This window comes from Nematostella vectensis, chromosome 8, assembly GCF_932526225.1.
Source record: "Nematostella vectensis chromosome 8, jaNemVect1.1, whole genome shotgun sequence".
Taxonomy (NCBI): Eukaryota; Metazoa; Cnidaria; class Anthozoa; order Actiniaria; family Edwardsiidae; genus Nematostella; species Nematostella vectensis.
In genome coordinates, this window is record NC_064041.1 from 7,093,684 (window position 1) to 7,117,479 (window position 23,796).

Genomic DNA, 23,796 nt, shown 5'->3' on the forward strand with positions numbered 1-23,796 from the left:
ACATTACCGAATAGTACCGCACCGAGGACATCCCCGAGACACTACCGAATGGTACCGACGCAAACACCGAGACATTACCGAATAGTACCGTACCGATGACATCCCCGAGACACTACCGAATAGTATCGAAAGCATCCCCGATAGGCGCTACCGAATAGTACCGTCGATATCCCCGAGACATTACCAAAAAGTACCGTACCGACGACATCCCCGAGACACTACCGAATAGTATCGAGTGCGTCCCCGATAGGCACTACCGAATAGTACCGACGGCATCCCCGAGACGCTACCGAATAGTACCGACGCCATCACGAATATTGTATTATAAATACACTATTATTACCATATTACTATAAAATGAAAATCAGCTGAATACGCATATTGTTTTGATCCGGGGAATCCAACTTCCCACCGCACACTCCGAGATTCTTTATTTTACCGACAACCCAATAATGGAAAAAAACATCATTTGCTGCCTGTCATTAGCTATGTCATGCTGCATCTTCTAGTGTCACCTTGCGAGCGCCGAAAATCGCAGGGTCCATCTCCCAGTTGTGAATAACAAACACGATCAACTCAATGCTAAATATTAAAACCTGGAAACGTCATTCGAGGACATATCTCAGACCACATTCGGAACGTTACGAGATACCTTTCTCGCTAAAGCGAACTTTTGACCTCTCTTAGAAGTTCCGGAGTTGCTGAATCACGCTATACAAAGGAGTCTGGAGCGCCGAAGCATGCGTTGCTATCTCTTCCGCCGGAAGTTAAGTGTCTGAAGTAATGCGCAATAAGCGGTATTCTACACAAATACGAGTTTTAACCTTACTCCGCGATCCCGGGGGCTCACAGACCAATGTTTGTCACCACAAACAAACGCGAGCATTGCACCTTGGGTTCGTCGATTTAAAGAGCCTAAGTCAGACACACCTTTCTCAGGCGCGTACACCCCTCCTTTTGCGGCCAAAAAGTGGGTCATTTCACCCCCCTTTAGTATCGACATCCATAATAAGGAGTAGCCCAACTTCCCTAACTACCGTGCCCCCAAAAAAATATTACACCACTCTCCGTCACGAGAAAATCAAGAGCATTCGCTGAGGTTTGGCATTTATTTATCTTATCCTTTACATCTTATCGTTCATTTTGTTTTCAGAAAGAAAAATGTAAAAATACCTTTTTTTCCTTGGACTCGCATCAGTTGGGCATTAAATAAGCCCCAAGGTATGCTAAACAATGTCGTTACAAATAAAAAACACAACCGTTTGAGAAAATGTTCAAAATGTTTGAGCAATCAAATATTCATTACACAATTTCATTCTGTAATTCTCTTTAATACTTTATATACAACTTACTTGTGGGAACACCCAAAGACAATTTCAAGTTTTTAAATGTGTATTTTGGAGTCATTGGAGGGTTCTGAAGTTGAGATCTAGATTCCATTCCTGTTTCTAGAAGCTAAAATCCCCTTCCTGATGATCTAAACCCCGTTCTCGGTTATCCAAATCCCGATTCCCAGCCTGTTGTCGTTTTATTCTTTTAGAACCCTTGATACTGTTGTAAAAGCTAGCCTAAGCCAAGTCCGGAAGGGTGTGTGCGCTGGCATGATTCATATCTTCTCATCATCTCGTCATATCTCCCCTTGTCTTGACCTCCATCAGACGGGCCTCGCTCTCCCATTACGTGCTGAAACCAGATAGCCTCACTCTTCACAGCATACGAAATAGCGGGCCAAACACGGCTCATATTGCAGGACGTAGCAAAGCAAGTCAGCATTCGACTTCCTCTATTCGAAAGAAAGACATCGCTTCAAATTAACAGTGCTCATACTGAAACGTCGCATTTTGACTTCCCTACGTCGATGTGGAGATAGACGAAGGAGCAATTTGGATGCTATTCACGCAAAACCATGAAAGTTACGCTTATATTTTTGCTGTGTGTCGTGTTTTGCTGGTTCTGTTCTGGTGAGTATATTGACTCTCTCAAAATGTTGGAAAATATTGCATATAGATAATCGTATTCGCATAAACAGTATGTGTAGCTTTCAAACAATAATGCTCTCTTCATTTCTATCAAATCTTTATGTAGGAATTTTTATTGGGGTTTACACAAATCATATCGAGGTATCCAGTCACATATAATGAAATCCAAAATTTTGGCGGATTAGTCTTTGCAAAGATAGGTAGATGATAAATTAAATGGAATAGCAAAAACGTTATTGGAAAAGTGATTAGAAAATCAAAGTATTTTATACCTTCGCTGCACAACATGATTGCTTTAGCCAGGAGTTTCAAGTCGACTCCATAACAACCCTCCCCCTCCCCTCCCTCCTGCCCATCATATACGTCATATACGATTGTTTTTTTCTAAAATACAACATGCTATGTAACTAATATCTTTTTAGTAGCAGTGGGGGTCCTGAGATAATGTAGCTCTACGATTTTTTATAAAATCTCCTCATAACAATTTTGGTATTATTTACCAGTCTCGAGAACCTATTTATCTATTCATTCTACCAAGAGCGTGGGAAAGTGTGGCGTTCCTAGATCTCGTATTTCAGAAAATCGGATTTTGTATTTTTTTTCTTACTTGGGTATCAATATTTGTCTTTCATTCTATTTTTTTTTTCACACTTTCAAGAAATATTCTGGCTATAGAAGATAAGCAATAATTTCACAGTATTTTTCTTGGGGCGGTGCGAAATCAGAAAAAGTGGACCTAATTTTTCCGGGGGGGGGGGGGGGGGGGGAGTGAGCTCTCTGATAAAAATCTGACCAACACCGATTTTTTAATGCCTTTGCAGTATCTCCACGGGTCGTTTATTGTCGGATTTGGCTACATACATAGTGATCTAGCTCTAGCTCTACATAGTGATCTAGTTTTAGTTTTGTCTACAAATAGCACGTCTATTGAGAATCGAAATTGGACCTTCGGTCGTTGTGTGTGTGTGTGTGGGGGGGGGGGGTGCATTCGCACCCCCTGCACCCCCCTGGGTACGGGCCTGATTTTGCTTGCTAGCAATAGATTGACGATATTTTACTTGAATTGAAAAAAATGATATTCCTCTTATCTAATAGGTTCCCAACATATTTGCCTTACACCCCTCCCCACCACCACCACCACCACCACCACCACCCCTCCGTCTTTAAATCATGCACTCACGGTTTTCAAACACTCTATCGCCTTCTTAATCGTCTTCTGGCTTCCATACAGGGGCGCGTAAGTCCGGCCCCCCCTTTCTTGAAACTTTTGCTTTCCTGAAACTTCATTGGCTAGCAACGAAATGGTTTCCAATCAATTCCTATCTATCTATCCCATACACTCCTTATAGTCCAACTCCACTCAACGTAGCATTATCCCCACAATCACCCTCCCGCCCTCCCCCCTGCCACCAATTTCTACCCGTATCACAACCATTATCCCCCTTTTATGTCCCCCTTCTCCCCAGGTGCCATGGTACGAATACCCGCTTTTAACCAAAAACATTGGCTGGCAAAGAAATGGTTTCCAATTCAGTTTTAATGATGGAAGGCAGAGACACCGTCTATCATTTAGAAAATTTTGAAAAAAAATTTTGACAAAGATTTTGACAAAGATTTTGACAAAGATTTTGACAAAGATTTTGACAAAGATTTTGACAAAGGTTTTGACAAAGGCTTTGACAAAGATTTTGACAAAGATTTTGACAAAGGTTCGCAGAAAATGCGGTAGTGAACACGCTTTTCCTTATGTTGCCAGTTCTTGGAGCAAAGAGCTGCAAGCGTACAAACAAGAAGCCCTGGCGGTACTGCGAGGATGCGTGCTCATCTGATAGCGATTGCATGGACAAGAAAAAGTGCTTGTGTGACGGGGACTGTGGAATGAGCTGCATTACGCCGGGTAAGAATACAAAATATACAAGAATACAAGAATGTAAGGATACAAGAGATATTATGAGTTGTTGTTACTGTCGAACGCGACCCGCGTTTTCAAAACACAATTTGTTTTGTTTTCTGTTCCGTTAGTAAAACCATTCTGAGCCAATCAGAGTCTCGCTTTGTGCACTTCCCTGGCTTCCCTCTGGACGAAAACCAGACAGTGTCGCGACAGAAAGCCAGGCAACTGCACTAGGCGAGAGATGGCATGAATCTGATTGGCTTAGAATAATTTGACTGGCGGAACAGAAAATCCCAAAAGAAAAAAAAGATATTTTGAAAATGCGGCATCGCAATACAACGGATTCGACAGCAAATGATTAAAGAAGAGCAAGCGATATTAAAAGAGAAGAAAGAACTGAAGACCTAACAACAGATAGTGATGACGATGATTATGTAGACCGTGATATTGAGATTTTTTTAAATGTTAATGCTGATTCGCTGGTGTTAACGACGATAGTGATGATGTTAAAGATAGTGATTATGATGGTGTTGATGACGATGCTGATGGTGGTAATGATGACGATAAAAAAGTGTTTACTTGAATAAATGCGCCACAATTCTCTGGTTGCCAGGACTAAGTTGTGGCGAGCCGCCATCCATATCTAATGGCCAAAAGAGAAAGACTGGCACGGGACTCGGAGATACCGTGACGTATAGTTGTACTCAGCCGTATCAACGCAGGGGGCCTGAGACTCGGACATGCCGAGGAATAGGCAAATGGGATGGAAAGAAGACGCGATGCAGTGAGTATTCTGCTCTCAGGCGATAGATGGAATTTATCGCGATGCAAAAAGTATTTCTCTGCTTGCACGAAGATGTGATTTATCGCGACGCAGTGTTTCACTTGCATAAGGATGATGAGATTTATGTCGATAGTCGAGTTTATGCTGACGATGAAAGTAAAATTTATTTCTTAAAAGTTGAGTATTTCTCATGTTTGGGTAGTCGGCTGTTTTAGGCCGGTTTTTTCGTCCATACGAAGCGCGAGGTATCAAAGCGAATCAATTTCTACTACTGATCTATTTTATGCTTATTTCCAAGGGAAATTTTGCAAGGATCCTGGTGATACTCCTTACGGCAACAGAGATAAAGGGAGATCTGACTCTTCCCACCGTGTAGGAACCTCAATTCGCTACTGGTGCTTTCCCGGAACTCAACTGGTAGGGTCAGCGGTTATTACCTGTATGAAGAGTGGGGACTGGAGCGACAAGACTCCCAACTGCAGCCGTAAGTATCAAGTGGTTGTCGATGCACCATTACCGGCATTACTGAATACAGAAATAGTGTTATGTATAGCACTCAAGAAACAAGAAATCGTCGTCGGCTTTTAGGTATAAGTGTTACTAGTGATTATAGTCTGACACATTGAACTTGCTGATCTTTCTTTGTTAAGAAGATGGTTCTCTCAGAGAAAAAAGTTCTTTCCCGACGTCTTTTTCCTGTAGTTTGCGCCTATTCTGACTGATTCCTTTTTTTACAACTAGCTTGATTATTACAAATATAGTATTTGACGGTCCCCCATTTGAAATGACAACCTTTTTGGTTGCCAAGGGGGGGGGGGGGGGGGGCGCACGTACACACTGCGCACCCCCCTGTGTACGTGCATGCCGCGCATTTTATATTTATCGTATGTTATCTCCTTCTAAGGCAAGTATATTTCATTGAGATGTGTATTTTATATTTATCGTATGTAATCTCCTTCTAAGGCAAGTATATTTGATTGAGATGAGTATTTCATATATCGTTTTTAATCTCCTTCAAAGTATATTTCATTGAGGTGTGTATTTTATATTTATCGTATGTTATCTTCTTCTAAGGCAAATATATTTGATTGATATGTCTGTTTTGGTTGCAGTGCCGTCTTGTGGAAAACCTGTCAAACCAGATAATGCCATCTTTCTCAAGCCGAGTATGGACAAGGACAAGTACTCGTTTAACGACGTGGTACTCTACAAGTGCGAGTTTGGATACTACGGCATCGGGAGCAGAATGCAGACGTGCTTGAAGGGAACCTGGGACTCGACAACATTCCAATGCTTACGTACGTTGAAGAAATCTTAAGAGGAGGATCCCGGGGGGAAGGGAAACGGAATTCGGAATTCTCCCCCTCGTAATGATGTTTCGGGAAAAAAAAAATGGAAATTAAAATCCATAGATTTTTACAGTATGGTGCTCCCCACTTTGTAAAATTTTGAATCCATCCCGATGTCAGTATTGTTTTGGAGAGCTATAGAAGTCAAAATCAATATAGGTTTTACCGTTTTTTTTTAATCAAAAATCTTTGATGAAAATACATGAAAATTACCTATTAAACCCTACCTAGTGGCAAGGGCACAAAACGGATCTGTTCCGCGAAATATCTGCTCCCCAGCCCGTTTTTTTTTTGCTGGGAAAAAATATCGTCCCGACCGGTTACAAAAAAATATATACTTTATATAATATATAATACAACGAAATATGCTATTTTAACGTGTTTCGGGAAGTATGGAAATATGCTATTTTAACGTGTTTCGGTCGTGTTTCTTGGGAAATCAAAATTTAAACATAAGAAAGATTTACTGACATAATTTTAATTATAAAAAAGTGCTGACTTTACAGTTTACTCGAGTTTCACAGTTTACAGAGGTTTATCAATTAACTTCCCCTTAATTTTCAGCTAAAAGTTGCGGAGATCCTGGGACCCCTGCTAACGGGGGACGGAGCGGTCAAGTGTACACGTTCAAAAGTAAAGTGTTCTTCTCATGCGACCGCGGTCACATCAGGGTCGGACCAGCGTTCAGACAGTGTCAATCAAACCAGAAATGGAGCGGGGTCACGCCTACTTGTCAACGTGAGTCTGATGAAATAGATGTTACGAAGTGAAATAGAATGATGAGCTGTTTAATGTTTACCTGTAACGTCCGAGAAATAATGATGATGGCGACAACAAAGATGGTGGATTGTTTGTATTAGTGATAACAACGAGAGGTGGTGATGGTAATGATGATAGTGATGATGATGTGAAGAATTATGATAACAATAATTATTGACGGGACGGTGATGGTGGAAGTTACGATGCTATTACTTATTGTTTTTGTTGTTGATGCTGATCATGATGAAGACGACGACGACGACGACGATGATGATGATGATGGTGGTGGCGGCGGTGGCGGTGGCGGTGGTGGTGGCGGTGGCGGTGTTGCCGGTGGTGGCGGCGGTGGTGGCGGTGTTGCCGGTGGTGGTTGTGCTGCTGCTGCTGCTGCTGCTGCTGATGATGATGATGATGAGGATGATGATGATGATGATGATGATGATGATGATGATGATGATGATGATGATGATGATGATGAGGATGCTGATGCTGATGCTGATGCTGATGCTGATGGTGGTGATGGTGATGGTGGTGGTGGTGTTGGCGGCGACGACGACGACGACACTGATGATGATGATGGTGGTGGCGGCGGCGGCGGTGGCGGTGGGGGTGTTGCCGGTGGTGGCGGTGGTGGCGGTTGCGGCGGCGGTGGTGGCGGTGTTGCCGGTGGTGGTGGTGGTGGTGGTGGTGGTGGTGGTGGTGCTGCTGCTGCTGCTGATGATGATGATGATGATCCTCCTTGATTTCAGCTGTTGATTGTGGCTCACTCCCTACTCCAAAGAACGGCGCCAAGACCGAAGAGACAAAAACTACCTACCAGGGGAGGGTATCGTTCCAATGCGTGAAGAAGGGCCACGAGTTAAAAGGATCACGAGTGCGTGTTTGTCAAGAAGATGGGCGATGGGACGGAACATTCACGAAATGCGACCGTAAGTATCTCACAACTGTCAACAGTCACTATGTGTACCCCAAACTGAAGGAAAAAAGGATTTTTTTTATCATCATTCATACTCTCTTTCGCTAACGTGAAAGTAAGATTTGTAGATAAACGATAGCCGATCAGGTTGGTGTCGGGTTTTTATATAAAGCTTTTGTTGTTGGTTTAGCTGTTGAGTGCGACGACCCAGGTACACCTCGCTTCGGTGGCCGAAACCCTGACAAAGACAAATATATCTACGGTGACACGGTGACCTACGAATGTAAGAAGAACTTCACCATGAGTGGCGGAGCGCAGGTCATCGTCTGCAGCGAAACCAAGACGTGGACGGGAAAAGTACCGATTTGCCTAGGTAAGTAAACAGGAAACTTTTTTGCGAAGGTAAAGGGTTATGGAATGAAATTGAATGGGAAGTGAGAAAGAGATAGGATGGATTGAGACTGGATGCTATGGGAAGAAAAATGAGGAGAAGGGATAAGATGGGGTGAAACTTGATGGAAAGAGAAGGGTAGCGGAAGGTATAGCAAGCGGAGTATAGCAAGAGAATGGAAGGGTGAGTGGGAAGGAAAGGGAATAGTAGGGGAGGGTAGAGATTGAAGGGAAGGGAAAGGGGATAGAATGGAGGGGTAGGGATTGAAAGGAAGGGAAAGGGGATAGAATGGAGGGGTAGGGATTGAAAGGAAGGGAAAGGGGATAGAATGGAGGGGTAGGGATTGAAAGGAAAAGAAAAGGAAGGTATAGGGTATAGAATGTGAGGGTAGATATTGAAGGAAATAGAAGGGAAGGAAAGGGAATAGAAGGGAAGGAAAGGGAATAGAAGGCAAGGATGAAAATTGAAGGGAAATAAAAGGGAAGGAAAGGAAAGGGAATGTAAGAGATTAAATCGAAGCAAGAGGATAGGAAAGGGAATAAAAGGGAAGGGATAGGGAATAGCAGGAAGGGTAGAGATTGAAGGGAAAGGGAAGGGACCGAAAGAGAATAGAAAAGGGGGAAAGGGAATAGACGGAAGGGTAGAAGGAAAGGGAAAGGAAAGTTAAAAGAAGGGAAGGTGGAGATTAAATGAAAAGAAAGAAAAGGTAATAGAATTAAAGGGATGAGATCAAAGGGAAAGGAAAGGGAAGGGAAGTAAATGAACAGAAAGATACGGTCTACTGTAGACCTTCTTACCGTTTACCTGGTAACATCTCCTTGTTTCAGCCCCATGTGGAGATCCCGGGACACCTAAAGGGGGCTTTCGCCGCGACCATGACTTCACACACGGCAAACAAGTCCGGTTTAGCTGCCCTGTGAACTGGCAAATGGAGGGCTCTGATACTATCACTTGTAACAACGGGCGATGGGACAAACAAGCGCCTAAATGCCTAGGTAGGTGCTAAATCCTTGTTATCATTAAGATATTTTAGCACTTAATTTGAAAGCATAGAATGAGTTTTATGCAACAAGCAAAAATCGATTATGAATAGATTATAAATAATAAATTAATAACCCGAAAGACAATAAAAACGTAAACCATTTTTTAATAAGAATAAATGACCCAGTACTCGGAAAAATATATATTTTCGATATTGTCACAATAGAAAAACAAAAACAAAAATACTACCCCTCACTCCAGAGAAAACACGAGATTGCTCACAGGCTTACCATCATCCCGTGTTATCATCAGAATCATTTCCCGTAAATGATCTGTTACAAACTAAAGGTCGAATAAAATCTCAAAAAGTCGTCTTTTCTGTCAATAAATCGTAAAAAAAAAAATATTTTTTTTGCAATTGACGGATGGAAAGCCTGTATCCTTATATCCTTCCTTAAAAAAATGATGAATTGCGGTTAAAAGTCCTTCAAGAGACTAATAAAATTTTCATGGTCACGTGACATAATTTGTTAAACACGGGCCAGAATCCAATCACAGCACAAAAATACTGCAAGTATTGTTAAACACGGGCCAGAATTCAACCACAGCACGAATTTACTGCAAGTATTTGCGGCTTTCATAAATGCTCGGCAGGGGTAAATGCACTCATAAATTGAAACTTTTAAAAACATGAAGCAAAATCGTCTGCGGCATTTTTTAGTCCAATCTCCAGCATTGGCCTATCCAGGGAAGGGTTGCAACCAAAACTTTGGCATCACTTTTTCTTGTTTTGGATTTCATGCCGTGGTGCTTCTATAGAAAATGTCACGCATACTCTTTCGGCTTTTATCTTAACGACTGTAAGGTGATTTCCATTCCCGGTTGGCTCCTCAGCGCCTTGTGTTTTTCCTGGGAATCTCGCAAACGGCAGAGTGTCTGGATGGGACTTTCGCCACGGAAAGCGCATCGACTTCTATTGTAACTCTCGATTTAGACGAATCGGTGCGTCCTCGAGTACGTGTAATGATGGTCGGTGGAGCGATGATTTACCTAAATGTATAGGTAAGTCACCCAGCCATTCAACTTAATGTCTAGTCTGTTTAATGATTTTTCTAACACATCTGCACATGCGTGGTTATGTATGCTTTGTTTGTTGTTGTTTTTCAAGCCTTGTGTGACAATCCCGGAAAACCAACCAATGGATTTCTCCATGGAAACGACTTTTTGGATGGCAAAAGCGTATCTTTCTCCTGTTACAGAGGTTATGATCTCTATGGTAACAGTCAATTAACTTGTCGTGGAGGATCATGGGATGGCCTCAGACCGGAATGCAAACGTAAGTAATGTTTTCCTTTAGGTAGTTTCAGCGTTCCGAAAAATTTTACAAATACAGCAAGCAAGCCAATATTCCATATTATGGAAGATCGTCAAATCTTTTTAATTTTAAAAACACCTTTATTCAATACAGGAAGATTATCTTAACATAACTGAAAAGCGCCTCGGCAAGATCGACAAGCTCCAATCGCTGACATGGTTTTTTTGTTTGTTTGTTTTGTTTTTTAACCAAAAATGTGTTAAAAGTGTCCCAGACAAGTGCGTTGTTTCCTACATTTTCAGCTAGTTGATGGTTGCATGTTCCCATCCACTTTGCACTGTCCGTGTTAATCATCCTTGAGGTCGTTTTAATTTCCAGGGCAATGCCGAGTCGGAAATGCTCCAAATCGCGGCTCTATAGAAGGTAGCGTTCGTCCTTGGAGCTACGTGAGGCACGCAGATCGTGTTACGTACCGATGTGACCCTGGCACTGATCCTGATGGCCAAACTCAACTCGTATGCAATGACGGCAGGTGGAGCTCGCCAGTGCCTGAGTGTAAAGGTGAGGGGAGGAAACGAAATATCTATACAGTTATGTTTTTTTATGGAGTTCTGTTTTCGTTCTGCTGTTTTGAAGCCCTATTGATTATAACTCAATACGCCCTTATTTAAGGGAATTGATTGTGAATAAGACATTCTTTTCCCATTTTCTAGACAAGCCAATAATATTAGATATCTTTGTTACGAACATCTTGAAAGCTCCAATGAGGTATGCTATTTCTTTCAGCACAATGTGGAAATCCTGGGAGAATTGTGAATGGCGCAACGATAGGAAGCCTTTATAATAACGGTGCACAAGTCATATATTCATGCTATAAGGGCTTCACATTGAGTGGCCAAGACCGCATTACCTGTCGGGACGGAATGTGGACCCCCGGACCACCCACATGCGAAGGTACCCTGCACCCACCTTGATACGGGCCTGATTTTAAGGGCTATTCTAATATGGGGAATTCTAATATTGGGAACTTTTAGGGTAAATTCATATACAAAGCATTACTTTTAGGGGAATTTACATCCCTCAGATGTTTAAAATATTAGCCCCCTCCCTTCCCCCCCTCTTCCATCCCCTATCCTGCCCCAATCCTGCCCCTGAACTATATCTATCTAACAGCTAAAAACAGCGAAGACTCACTTCTTTTCACTCGCTTTTTTTCTGAACTTGTAGCCACATGTAACGATCCTGGAGCGCCATTGGACGGATTCAAGCGAGGGTCGAATTATGAACACGGTCAGAGCGTTAGCTTTGGTTGCAACAAGGGATTTCAGCTGAAAGGAGCATCTGCAATAGTTTGTAACAGTGGAAACTGGAATGACACAATACCTACTTGCGAAGGTATGCCATCATTATTTACAAACCGTATACCGTGAATTCTATCCCACTGAAACAGCTCTAATCACTAACACTTAAAAAAGAAGAAAAAAAATGGTGATTAATTATTATGAATAAGATAACAAGATGGGCTTTTCATAGATTTAAACAAAATGATATAAAACAGCGGCGTAGCCAGGATTTTGAAAAGGAGGGGGCCCAAAAGGTACTTTCAATGCATTTTCTCACGTGTTTTAGATAATGTCTCATACATTTACTGTATTTTTGGCTGCTAAAAGGGGGGGACTGGGCCCCCTAGCTACGCCCCTGTAAAACACTTCAACTGTTGCCTTTGGGTTGACATGCAAATGACTAACACGTGACTCTTGCAGGCGTTTGCCCTGAACTACCTGCGCCCGCTAATGGTCAGCGTAACGGTGATTCATTCACACATGACTCATGGGTTAGATTTACTTGTAACAATGGTTACACCAGAGTGGGATCTTATTGGCTGCAATGTCGCAAGGACGGCACGTGGAGTGAGAAAATTCCACTCTGCAAAGGTAGGGCAGTATTTCTCGGAATAGCTCTCCATCTTTTAAATCCCCAAAAATCCCTTTGGTGAAACATCCCGAAATACGCGATTTTCCATTTCGGAGCCAAAACCACGGGGTAACGAGCTAAAGAGCGCGCAGAGTTTCAATCCTCCTTAGGCGTTTTTCCAGTTTGTTCGGTCAATTCAAGGAATTTACATACCATATTTGGAAGTCCCCTTCGATTATTATTTTTTTGTCGCCCTAGAACTGTGCACGTCGAGGATTTTCACACAAACTTGCAAGAATTCATTACCACTACGATTTTGCAGGCCGCCATTTTGAAAATAAGCCCGAACATCACGCAAAGCTAGTTCCAGTACCGCTCGGTTAACCAGTCTTTTTGTTTTGAAGTGGCGGCTTTTTACCGGCGAACTGTCACATTTTGGCGAATACTAAGAAAACTAGATCAAACTTAAGGTTAAAATTTCAGTTCTTTATGACTCCCTCATTATCAAACAAGTCTGTCATATTTTGTACAGTATGGTTTTAATGCTGTACAGTAAGTCAAAACAGCGACCGAAGTCAGCCTTTCGTACCTTTACTCGAACGATTCAACACTGAGATTTTGTTTGCCCAGGCTCTTTTCGACCATTTAGAAAAACGACAGCAATTGGTTGATATTTTCCTTAATCATTTATGATTTACTGCTTTTCTCTCTCAAGCCGACTGTGTCGACCCTGGAATCCCTGCAAGCTCTGCCAGGAATGGCAGTGACTTCACTCACGGATCCTCCCTCACTTACACATGTCAGATGCAGGGATTTTCTACGATAGTCTGCGAAGATGGAAGGTGGTCACATGATTCACCGAGATGCGAAGGTAATTTGAATTACTCGATGACGACAGCATGATGTGGTGGATACGACAAAGGCATTTTTGCTTACAGCGCCACAGTCTTTGGAGTGATCAAAACTGAAACGTAAATTACAGGAAAACCTTGATCACTTCTAATTCTTAAGTTTGACGCGAAAAATGAAGTAAACAAGAAAAAGTATTTTCCACTAATAATCATAAAAAAATTATCTGCTCGATTATCCCTGCAAAAAAAATGAAAGCAATAGCTAAATAAATAAAAAATGCGGGGATTCGATTTTGGCAAATCCTGTTTATAATTAACCGCTTCATGTAAACAAATCAAATTTTAAGCCGATTATTGTTTTTCATAAAAAAATATTATAGAAAAAATATCTTAATTTCTGTGTATATTGCAATTTCACGCTCTCTGTAGTACTCGAAATTATGTGACCTCGCCATTTTTCAGCCAATCAGATGATCGTGTGTTAAAATTCAGCTTGTGATATTGGTAATGCTGCTGCTGATGATGATGACGATGATAATAATGATGATGATGATGAAGGCTACTGTTAATGTTGCTTTTTTTCAAACTTAAGCAATTTAAAGTTTTCATATTCTCTTCAAGAATGTTCTGTTATGTAGAATATTGTAATTAAGGTTTAAAATACTTGTAAATCTTATTCTCCAATAAAAAGTGTTTTCAAAAACCTCCATTGATCTTTTTCGATCATAGCAGGGAGAGAAAAAACAAGAATAAATTATTTACTTGTAGCTTAAATATATTGGAATCCGAAAAAGAAACAAAGTCCTGTCTATTCCAACGATTTTGGTTTTAAATATTTTGAATAGTTAAAAAACATACTGTTATATTGTATGTGAATGTGTCATATGTATATAGTGCGAAAAGCAGAAAAGGGGTCTTCATAAAACTCTGGTCGCGACTTCGTTCAAGGGGCATATTGGCGGGAAAAATTGAATCATATATTTTTTTCAAAATAAGGGGGTTTAGCTCGATTTCGCAAAGGAGCCCTCTAGGGATTTTTTTATTTTATTTATTTATTTATTTATTTATTTATTTATTTATTTATTTATTTATTTATTTATTTATTTATTTATTTATTTATTTATTTATTTATTTATTTATTTATTTATTTATTTATTTATTTATTTATTTATTTAGAGATAGAAAGACTACTTAAATCTTGCAGGGGAACCGATCGGATCGATCTTTTTATCGTTGGGATTGAATTAGCGGCTGTCAATAGTAATTGCGGGCGTTGATATGCCTCTTTGTTTCATTTACCAGCGTGTGGCTCGGCCTTGGGAATGGAGAGCGGTGGCATCACCAACAGTCAAATCGTAGCCTCATCGCACCAATGGTTTCGCGCCCCTTCGAATGCAAGACTGAATGGAGATGGAGCTTGGTGCTCTCCGGACCATTATCCCCACCTTGAGATCGACTTTGGGAAGCCCTACAAGGTCACCGGCCTAGCGACCCAGGGCAGCGCTAAGGACAGTAGATGGGTTGGGCATTTCACAGTCAGCAGTAACCTTGCAGGAATGTCTTTTAACGACTACAGAGAGAGAAACACTGAGAAAGTAAGTACATGTAATCATTGCAGGCCATATTCATAAGGCCTTTTTTGTCTTTACATGGGAAAGACACTGTGTCGTAGCTGCTCCCACGGCACAATACTCACGTCACGTTGGATTTTACCAGTTTGTATTTAACTCTCGTTGTTGATTATACATGTGATTCTCTGAGCATTCAAAACTCGCTTCGTCTCGATTTTTACAACAACAACACGCCCCAGTCTCTCTCGGCCATGTGCATGTCTGCCCCCTCCCCCTCCCCCCTTCAATACGTTTCTACTATATAATGTTTTTTGCTCTTCTTCCTAGCTGTTTGTGGGAAATAGAGACTCTTTTGCTGTCAAAAAGCATCAAATCCAGAACCCGTTTATCGCAAGAAAAATACGGATTCTGCCAAAAAAGAAAGGCGGCTTCTCGAAATCCAGCCCGGCGTGCATGCGAGTGGAGGTGTACGGTTGTGATCTTCCTTCCGGTGAGTAGGAATTGTATTTCTTTGAAGCATTCTTTGACTGTTAACTTTAAACAGCCACAATGTCAGACATAACCGCTTAACGTGCTGAAAAAAGGTGTTAATAAGTATTAATAGCTTAGGGACACTTTTCGTTATGCTCTTGATATTTTAAATCTTATTGTTTAATATAATGATTTAACAAAGCTTAGCTTTTTGAAATCTAATCGCTCACCCGTTCTATCAATTTTTGACGAATGTTAATCTGAGCTCATTGTATATCTTCAGGGTGCGTCATGGTGGGATCCCGAGTGTTCGGGAAATGGGGCACGAATCTTAGAAACGCTGATTACTATTTCAAGGCTTATGTGAAAACCATCGGGGATTCATTTGTCGAGGTTGACATCGAATCCAAAAGAGAAGATACTACAGAATACCAGAAGTTGCCAAGAAACACAGGGTTCCCATTTGTTCTGGACTTTGTTCCAATGCCTGAGGATCTCAAAAGAGGTACCCGTGTTATCGCGAGGTGGGGAGATGTCTACTATGCAGGGACTATAGCAACCATCGGATCGCGCTATTACAGAGTTCTCTTCGATGACGGGGATACATTGTCACTCGAGATCAAGGATATTCGGCTTCTCAAGAGACCAACGTTTTGTCCGAGCACTTGAGCTTGTGATCATTGTAAATAATAGAGACATGATTGTATTTAACAAAGGAAAAAAATAGGTAGATAAGTAGCAAAGGGGAGAAACACTGGAAGAGCTCTGAAAATATTTGAGGACAATAGATTTAACACGTGACCACCTCAACATAGACAAGGCCGTAGCAGGCCACGTTTGATTGGGGGGGGGGGGGGGGGCACAATACAGAAACATTATGGAAATATTCGGGGGGCACAGCCACGCCCCTTCTGGTCATTTCCTTATATTTTTTTAAAATATTGGGGGTGCACGTGCTCCCAAGTGCCCCACCCCTTGCCCTGATAGATATACAAACACCACCTCAACATGGATATTGCAAAAGATAAAAAAGAAGGGAAGATGCTCTAATAATTTTAGGTCTCCTGTGGTTGTTGGGGTAGCATTGAGTGGCACCTAATAATTGAAGGTTTATATATAATTATAGGTATATTTCTGCTGTGTCAGAAAAGGCAAGTGTTTCAATACTTAGAATATCACATTTCATAATAACAGACTCTGTTTGTAAAATAAACAAGTAAAACTAATTGCACTATGTTAACGTCTCTCCACCATGCCTAAGAAGCTCTGTACTGTAGTGGTACCTCGTTCCACCCCTGCTAGCAGAGGTTTCACACCCTCGCGCATGCGCTAAAAAACGAGCCAAAAACCACCTCAACTCAGGAGTTCTTACATATGCCATATGGCTGCATATAAGGGTGCAAAAAAAAAAATGTTAGAAACTTTTCGACAAATGGAGGTTAATAAAGCGAATTGTTTAACCGAAGGAGTCCTTTCTCTGTATTTGGTAGCCTAGAAAGTATGTTAGCCCCTCTGACCATATGGGAAGGCAACCGTCGGAGGCTCCGAGGAAAATCGACAAAACAATAACAGCCAACAGCTTCTCCTTTTTGCACTTTTGGATAAATAAGTAACGATGGTTAAAAATAACTCATTCTGAACTACCTCGGTTAAATATTAAACTCTGATATTCCTTCAGAAATAAAAGTGACGTCTATTATTAGTGGCGACGGTTTTACTAGTAATAGTTATTCATTTTCAAGGCTCTACTCTCTTCTGATAATTCTTTAATGGGGCTCATAGAGTTTTTAGTGAACCAGTAATAACTGATTTTTCTTGCATTGCTCTTGCAAGAAAATGTAATTGATAACAAGATGTAAACTGAATTTAGGTAAGCCCTAGATTTGGCTTTTAGAGGAGTGAATTTACCCAATGGAACAGTGTACAGAAGATAAGGGTTTCAAACAATTTACATATTTAGAATGCTGAAGAGGGTGGTTTGACGAAAATAGTTCATCAACAGGCGGTAAAAAACACACATCTTTGTTAGGGTATTATTAAGCAGATTACATGGACTAGGTCCCATTTAATCTATGACGAATATGGTTGTTTATGTCCCACGATAAGAACAGCGTAAAGCAGCTGTTTGTTTGTTTTTAAGATTGCGTGAATCCACTCACGGACACTGCGATTCAGTCCAAAGCCTTCCCTAAGCTCAATGGGCCATCAGTATGGTGCTATAGCGACAAGCAACCGTTTCTCCAAATGAAATTTGACAAGCCATACAAAATCACAGGCATTGCCATGAAGGCCAGTGCGAGAGGTTGGATAAGTCGCTACACAGTCTCTTATAAGATGGCAGTTGGGTATAAGGACGTCATAGGGACGGGAAACAAGCCCATGGTAAGAACAAGACGTACACTTATTATCTTTCATTGCGTCCTTGGGGACCCAGGGCGTAGCAGAGATCGGGAAGGGAAGCGCGCGCTAAGGGGAGGAAAAGGCGTCTTTTTCTTTTGTCTTCGCGCGTACGTTCGCGTTCGTACGCTCGCGTTCCGGTATCCGCTTCAACCTGGGTCCCCGATGATGTTTTCATTGCCGTAGAGGAAATCTTATCGGGGGGAGGGGGGTGGGAAGCCTTGATAATCTCTTATATTCTCATAGCCGCTGGCTGTTTCCAATCTTATTAAGATGTTCTCTCTACATGCTTAAGATTTTTGCACTTATCGGAAACTGACCAGATACTGGGAATGCCTTAGAGTTGAAATTGACATCGAAAATACTCGAGAAAATGTGTTTTTTGGAATTGAATTTTTCTCAATAAAGATTTTGAAATGGAAACACGAGACATGACTACTTATTGCGTATTTACTTCTAAAAGCACACCAACCAACCAATGCCGGCTTTTAACTTTTCTGCTTCAAGATTTTTTACGCCTATTGATGAAAACTGCTTGTATTCTGTTGGAACGTGTCTTAAACTGCAAAGCTAAACATGTAACCTAGTGATAACCAGTTCCACCACCGGACATGTAACGAAAGGATCAACAACTCTTACCCTTTCCAACTCTTTCCCCAAGTCGTGTATTAGTGGAGGCTTACCATATTAACGATTCCATTCAGATTTTCAATGGGAATCGTGATAGGGAATCAGTAGGCAAGAATCGACTGAATCCTCCAATAGTGGCAAGGCGGCTCCGAATTAGACCACTCCAGCCTGCCCATGGCTCAAGTTGCGCCAGAATTCAGTTATATGGATGCAGCATACCTGAAGGTAACGATGACATGACCCAATTTACGCAACAGAATGTAACTCGAATCGCACATAATGCAATATAAACGCAGAATGAAAATAGCGATCGCCACTCAATAGTAATACCAAACATTGATGGCGGTGGCTCGAGAGAAAATTCAAGCTATCCAAGGCCAATACCCACGCACAAGAAAAACATTTCTCATCAAAATGCAATACTGCCTACTCAAGATGGCCCAAAAGAATGGCCATATAGTCCAAAATATGACTTCACCCGCACAATGCGCACCGATTCAGGTGGCATATTAGGAAGACATAACAACCTTATTCTTATATAATAGCTGAGACTACTTGTGTGTTTGTCAATAGTGCTAGCTGTTTTAAACTATATCATGATCACGGTGACTTCCCTCCCAGTATTATAATTTCCTTCAATGTTGAGATACGTATGAATGTCTTCAGCATATTGGCCATGCCCCCTTAAGAACTCCATGTATTTAAACAGAGGAGAGAAATTATTCAAATCCGCATTCCTCTATGTTAAATCTGAGTACTTATTTGAGTCCCCATTGATTATTTGACGCACCACTCATGGTCCTTTTTTTATACCACTCACTGATCCTTTTAACATACCATCCACTGTTACTTTGACATATCACTCACTGATACTTTTACTTGCCACTCACTGATACTTTCTTATGCCACTTACTGATCTTTTGACATGCCACTCTCCGATCCCTTAACATAATAATTCATCGATCCTTGGCCATACCAATCACTGATCCTTTGCCATACCACTCACTGATCCTTCGCCATACCACTCACTGATCCTTTGCCATACCATTCACTGATCCTTTGCCATACCATTCACTGATCCTTTGACATACCACGCACTGATCCTTTGCCATACCACTCACTGATAATTTGTCATGCCACTCACTGATCCTTTGTCATACCACTCACTATCCTTTGTCATACCACTCACTATCCTTTGCCATACAACTCACTATCCTTTGCCATACCACTCACTATCCTTTGCCATACCACTCACTAATCCTTTGCCATACCACTTACTGATCCTTTGCCATACCACTCACTATCCTTTGCCATACCACTCACTGATACTTTGATATACTACTCACTATCCTTTGTCATACCCACTCACTATCCTTTGCCATACCACTCACTAATCCTTTGCCATACCACTCACTAATCTTTTGCCATATCCTTCACTATCCTTTGCCATACCACTCACTATCATTTACCATACCACTCACTATCTTTTGCCGTACTACTCACTAACATTTGTCATACCACTCACTGATCCTTTGCCATACCACTCACTATCCTTTGTCATACCACTCACTATCCTTTGCCGTACCACTCACTAATCCTATGCCATACCACTCACTTATCCTATGCCATACCACTCACTGATCCTTTGCCATACCACTCACTAATCCTTTGTCATACCACTCACTGATCCTTTGCCATACCACTCACTATCCTTTGTCATACCACTCACTATCCTTTGCCATGCCACTCACTGATCCTTTGCCATACCACTCACTGATCCTTTGCCATACCACTCACTGATCCTTTGCCATACCACTCACTGATCCTTTGTCATACCACGCACGGATCCTTTGCTATACCACTCACCGATAATTTGTCATACCACTCACTGTTCCTTTGCCATACCACTCACTGATCCTTTGTCATACCACTCACTATCCTTTGCCATACCACTCACTGATCCTTTGCCATACCACTCACTAATCCTTTGCCATACCACTTACTGATCCTTTGCCATACCACTTACTGATCCTTTGCCATACCACTCACTATCCTTTGGCATACCACTCACTGATCCTTTGTCATACCACTCACTGATCCTTTGACATACTACTCACTATCCTTTGTCATACCCAATCACTATCCTTTGCCATATCACTCACTTTCCTTTGCCATACCACTCACTAATCCTTTGCCATACCACTCACTAATCCTTTGCCATACCACTTACTGATCCTTTGCCATACTACTCACTGATCCTTTGCCATACCACTCACTGATCCTTTGCCATACCATTCACTGATCCTTTGCCATACCATTCACTGATCCTTTGACATACCACGCACTGATCCTTTGCCATACCACTCACTGATAATTTGTCATGCCACTCACTATCCTTTGTCATACCACTCACTATCCTTTGCCATACAACTCACTATCCTTTGCCATACCACTCACTATCCTTTGCCATACCACTCACTAATCCTTTGCCATACCACTTACTGATCCTTTGCCATACCACTCACTATCCTTTGCCATACCACTCACTGATACTTTGATATACTACTCACTATCCTTTGTCATACCCACTCACTATCCTTTGCCATACCACTCACTAATCCTTTGCCATACCACTCACTAATCTTTTGCCATATCCTTCACTATCCTTTGCCATACCACTCACTATCATTTACCATACCACTCACTATCTTTTGCCGTACCACTCACTAACATTTGTCATACCACTCACTGATCCTTTGCCATACCACTCACTATCCTTTGTCATACCACTCACTATCCTTTGCCGTACCACTCACTAATCCTATGCCATACCAATCAATATCCTATGCCATACCACTCACTGATCCTTTGCCGTACCACTCACTATCCTTTGCCATACCACTCACTATCCTATGCCATACCACTCACTGATCCTTTGCCATACCACTCACTGATCCTTTGCCATGCCACTCACTGATCCTTTGCCATACCACTCACTGATCCTTTGCCATACCACTCACTGATCCTTTGCCATACCACTCACTGATCCTTTGCCATACCACTCACTAATCCTTTGCCATACCACTTACTGATCCTTTGCCATACCACTTACTGATCCTTTGCCATACCACTCACTGATCCTTTGCCATACCACTCAATAATCCTTTGCCATACCACTCACTGATCCTTTGCCATACTACTCACTGATCCTTTGCCATACCACTCACTGATCCTTTGCCATACCACTCACTGATCCTTTGCCTTACCACTCACTGATCCTTTGCCATACCACTCACTGATCCTTTGCCATGCCATTTGTCATACAACTCACTATCCTTTGTCATACCACTCACTAACCTTTGTCATGCCACTTACTGATCTTTTGACAAATGTCTCACTCAAAGACACTCACTCTCACAGATATTTTGACTAGTGTCTTACTTCTTGGTGTCAGGCATACTACTCACAGATCATTTGTCTTACTTCTTGGTGACTGCTTATCTTTTCAGACTGCTTGACAGTTGGATCACGAGTGCTAGTACGTAATGGATCAGTCTTCTACCAATCAGGATTCGTCTCTCAAATTGATGACGTCAATAACACAGCAACAGTGGAGTTCCCCATTCTAAAAATAACATCAGCCCATCAAATCTACAGACTTTCTAACAGCAGCAAACTCAGTCATGGCGTTACTGTCAATCAAACAGATCAAATAGCAGATGTCAATCAAGATAATATCTTCTTGGAAGCACCTCCGCCACGACGCCTATTAATTGCAGGGTACCAGATTTTGGTTAAGGAGTCTTCTCACCTTTTTGTCCTTGGCAACGTTACGGAAGTCATGGAAACAGGCGCAAATCTCTATCTGAGGGTCCGCACGGAAAATAGGAAAAGGTATTCTGGACTTGAATGGAAAGAGACTCGTGTGGTTGGAAAGCCTTCAAGTGTCTGTCCTGCTTAGGAAATTGGGTGTTTGAATTTGAATCTTTGACTAAGGCACTAAGAACTGAGTTTTTGCTCTTACTTCCAAAGATGAATATAAGACAACGGGTTTTTTAACTGTTGTATGTTGGGTATGTGCAACTGCACGGGACAACGGTTTTTAACGTAAAGTGATTTCTGTAGTATTGTCACGTGACATCTCAGCCAGTTTTAAGTGATGAAAAAAATCGCGTGTTTTCGTTTCCTTTTGGTTGAGTTTTAGTTTAGGGGCGGATCCAGGATTTCAAAATGGGTGGATAAATGGCCAGCTAGACGGGTTATAACTGATCAAGTGGCTCTTGATGATATGTCGCTACATATATCTTTATAATTTTTCACGCTGAATTATATTTGTCGCGTCAGCAAAGTCAAGCTGGCGAAGGAGAATGAACCGTACCTCCCGTCCCTCAGACATTTATTTTCTTCAAACAAAGTAATTTTTCGATTTATTTTACTCAAAAAAGGGGGTGGATATCCACCAAATCCACCCCCCCCCCCCCCTGTATCCGCCCCTGAAGTTTGACGTGTAGCACTGAAATTATGTGACTTATTTTACTCAAAAAAGGGGGTGGATATCCAACAAATCCACCCCCCCTGTATCCGCCCCTGAAGTTTGACGTGTAGCACTGAAATTTTGTGACATATAACAGTTTCAAAGTCAACACCATAACTAGTCTTAGTCTTCCAATTCTTTCACACAGCCAATATCTAGCTAATTTTCCGCCCATGCGTCTTTTGTGTCGGTGTAGAGCCGTCCTTTTTGTAGCTAGTAGGGTTCATGCTTATGATCATGCAGGCGCGTACCCAGGATTAGCTGATGGGGGGAAGGGGGTTGGTGCGCGGTCATAGACCCATTTTGGGGCACCAAGGGGGTGCAAAAGATAAAAATAGTAATTGAATAAAAAGTAACTTAAGAAAGATAGTGGATGATGATAAATAGGGAGGTGTGGATTACTAAACGGTTTCTTCACGCCGGCTTTAATGACCACCGCAGAACTGTAGACTCGCCGTCTCTATCCATACCAACCCACGCCGCTGAACACTTTTTAAAACCTAACCACTCCGCTTCTGACATAGAGCTCAAACCTATTGAAAAAATAATGAACAACCGTTACTCCTTCCGCAAAGCAAGAGAAGCCACACTGATAGCTCGCGCTGGCACAACCCGGTAGCCTTACCCGGCATGGAGAAACCGTTTAGTAATCCACTTCACCCTATTTTCCATTATCCACTATCTCCCTTAAAAGTTACTCCTTACTCAATTACTATTTTTATCTTTTTCTTTTAGTTAATCATCAATGAACTTTGTACATATACTAGCTGTAACATGCGACTGTAATTCATTTATAACCTGAAGAAGGCAGGTATTGGACTGCCGAAATATCGTTTTTAAAAAAAACAACTCTACGTTGTTGTCGAATTTTTCTTTTAAAGGTTTTATTTTATAATCAACTGTCGACACAGACCACATGGTCCGACGCACACCAGCAGATAGAGGCTGTCGATGATTTCTTCCTACGTTTATGTAAATAATAAAAGGCCTCAACATATTTGCAGAATCGAAGACCTCATAACGTAACGATAAACCATAAACGTTATAAAGTTTAGGCAGT

The 23,796-nt window shown here is 41.6% G+C and overlaps 1 protein-coding gene across 1 annotated transcript; it reads left to right on the plus strand.

The window, feature by feature from the left end:
* Window positions 1–1,704: 1,704 nt before the first annotated feature.
* LOC5515255 (CUB and sushi domain-containing protein 3) lies at window positions 1,705–16,640 on the plus strand. The gene is made up of 19 exons (XM_032384852.2): window positions 1,705–1,961; window positions 3,736–3,876; window positions 4,487–4,657; window positions 4,956–5,141; window positions 5,770–5,955; window positions 6,571–6,744; window positions 7,515–7,694; window positions 7,872–8,054; window positions 8,900–9,067; window positions 9,948–10,115; window positions 10,222–10,389; window positions 10,747–10,929; window positions 11,155–11,322; window positions 11,596–11,763; window positions 12,132–12,302; window positions 12,998–13,153; window positions 14,436–14,728; window positions 15,032–15,194; window positions 15,459–16,640. Exons 1-19 carry the CDS (start codon window positions 1,907–1,909, stop codon window positions 15,842–15,844), a joined length of 3,468 nt encoding a protein of 1,155 aa, XP_032240743.2. The 5' UTR covers window positions 1,705–1,906; the 3' UTR covers window positions 15,845–16,640.
* The last annotated feature ends 7,156 nt before the right edge of the window (window positions 16,641–23,796 follow it).

Excerpts from the sequence above, each read along its gene's own strand:
- LOC5515255 (XM_032384852.2), top strand. The coding sequence starts at position 1,907 with ATGAAAGTTACGCTTATATTTTTGCTGTGTGTCGTGTTTTGCTGGTTC. Across the intron at positions 6,745-7,514 it reads GGTCACGCCTACTTGTCAAC|CTGTTGATTGTGGCTCACTC; the intron begins GTGAGTCTGATG and ends CCTTGATTTCAG. Across the intron at positions 10,116-10,221 it reads TGATTTACCTAAATGTATAG|CCTTGTGTGACAATCCCGGA; the intron begins GTAAGTCACCCA and ends TTGTTTTTCAAG.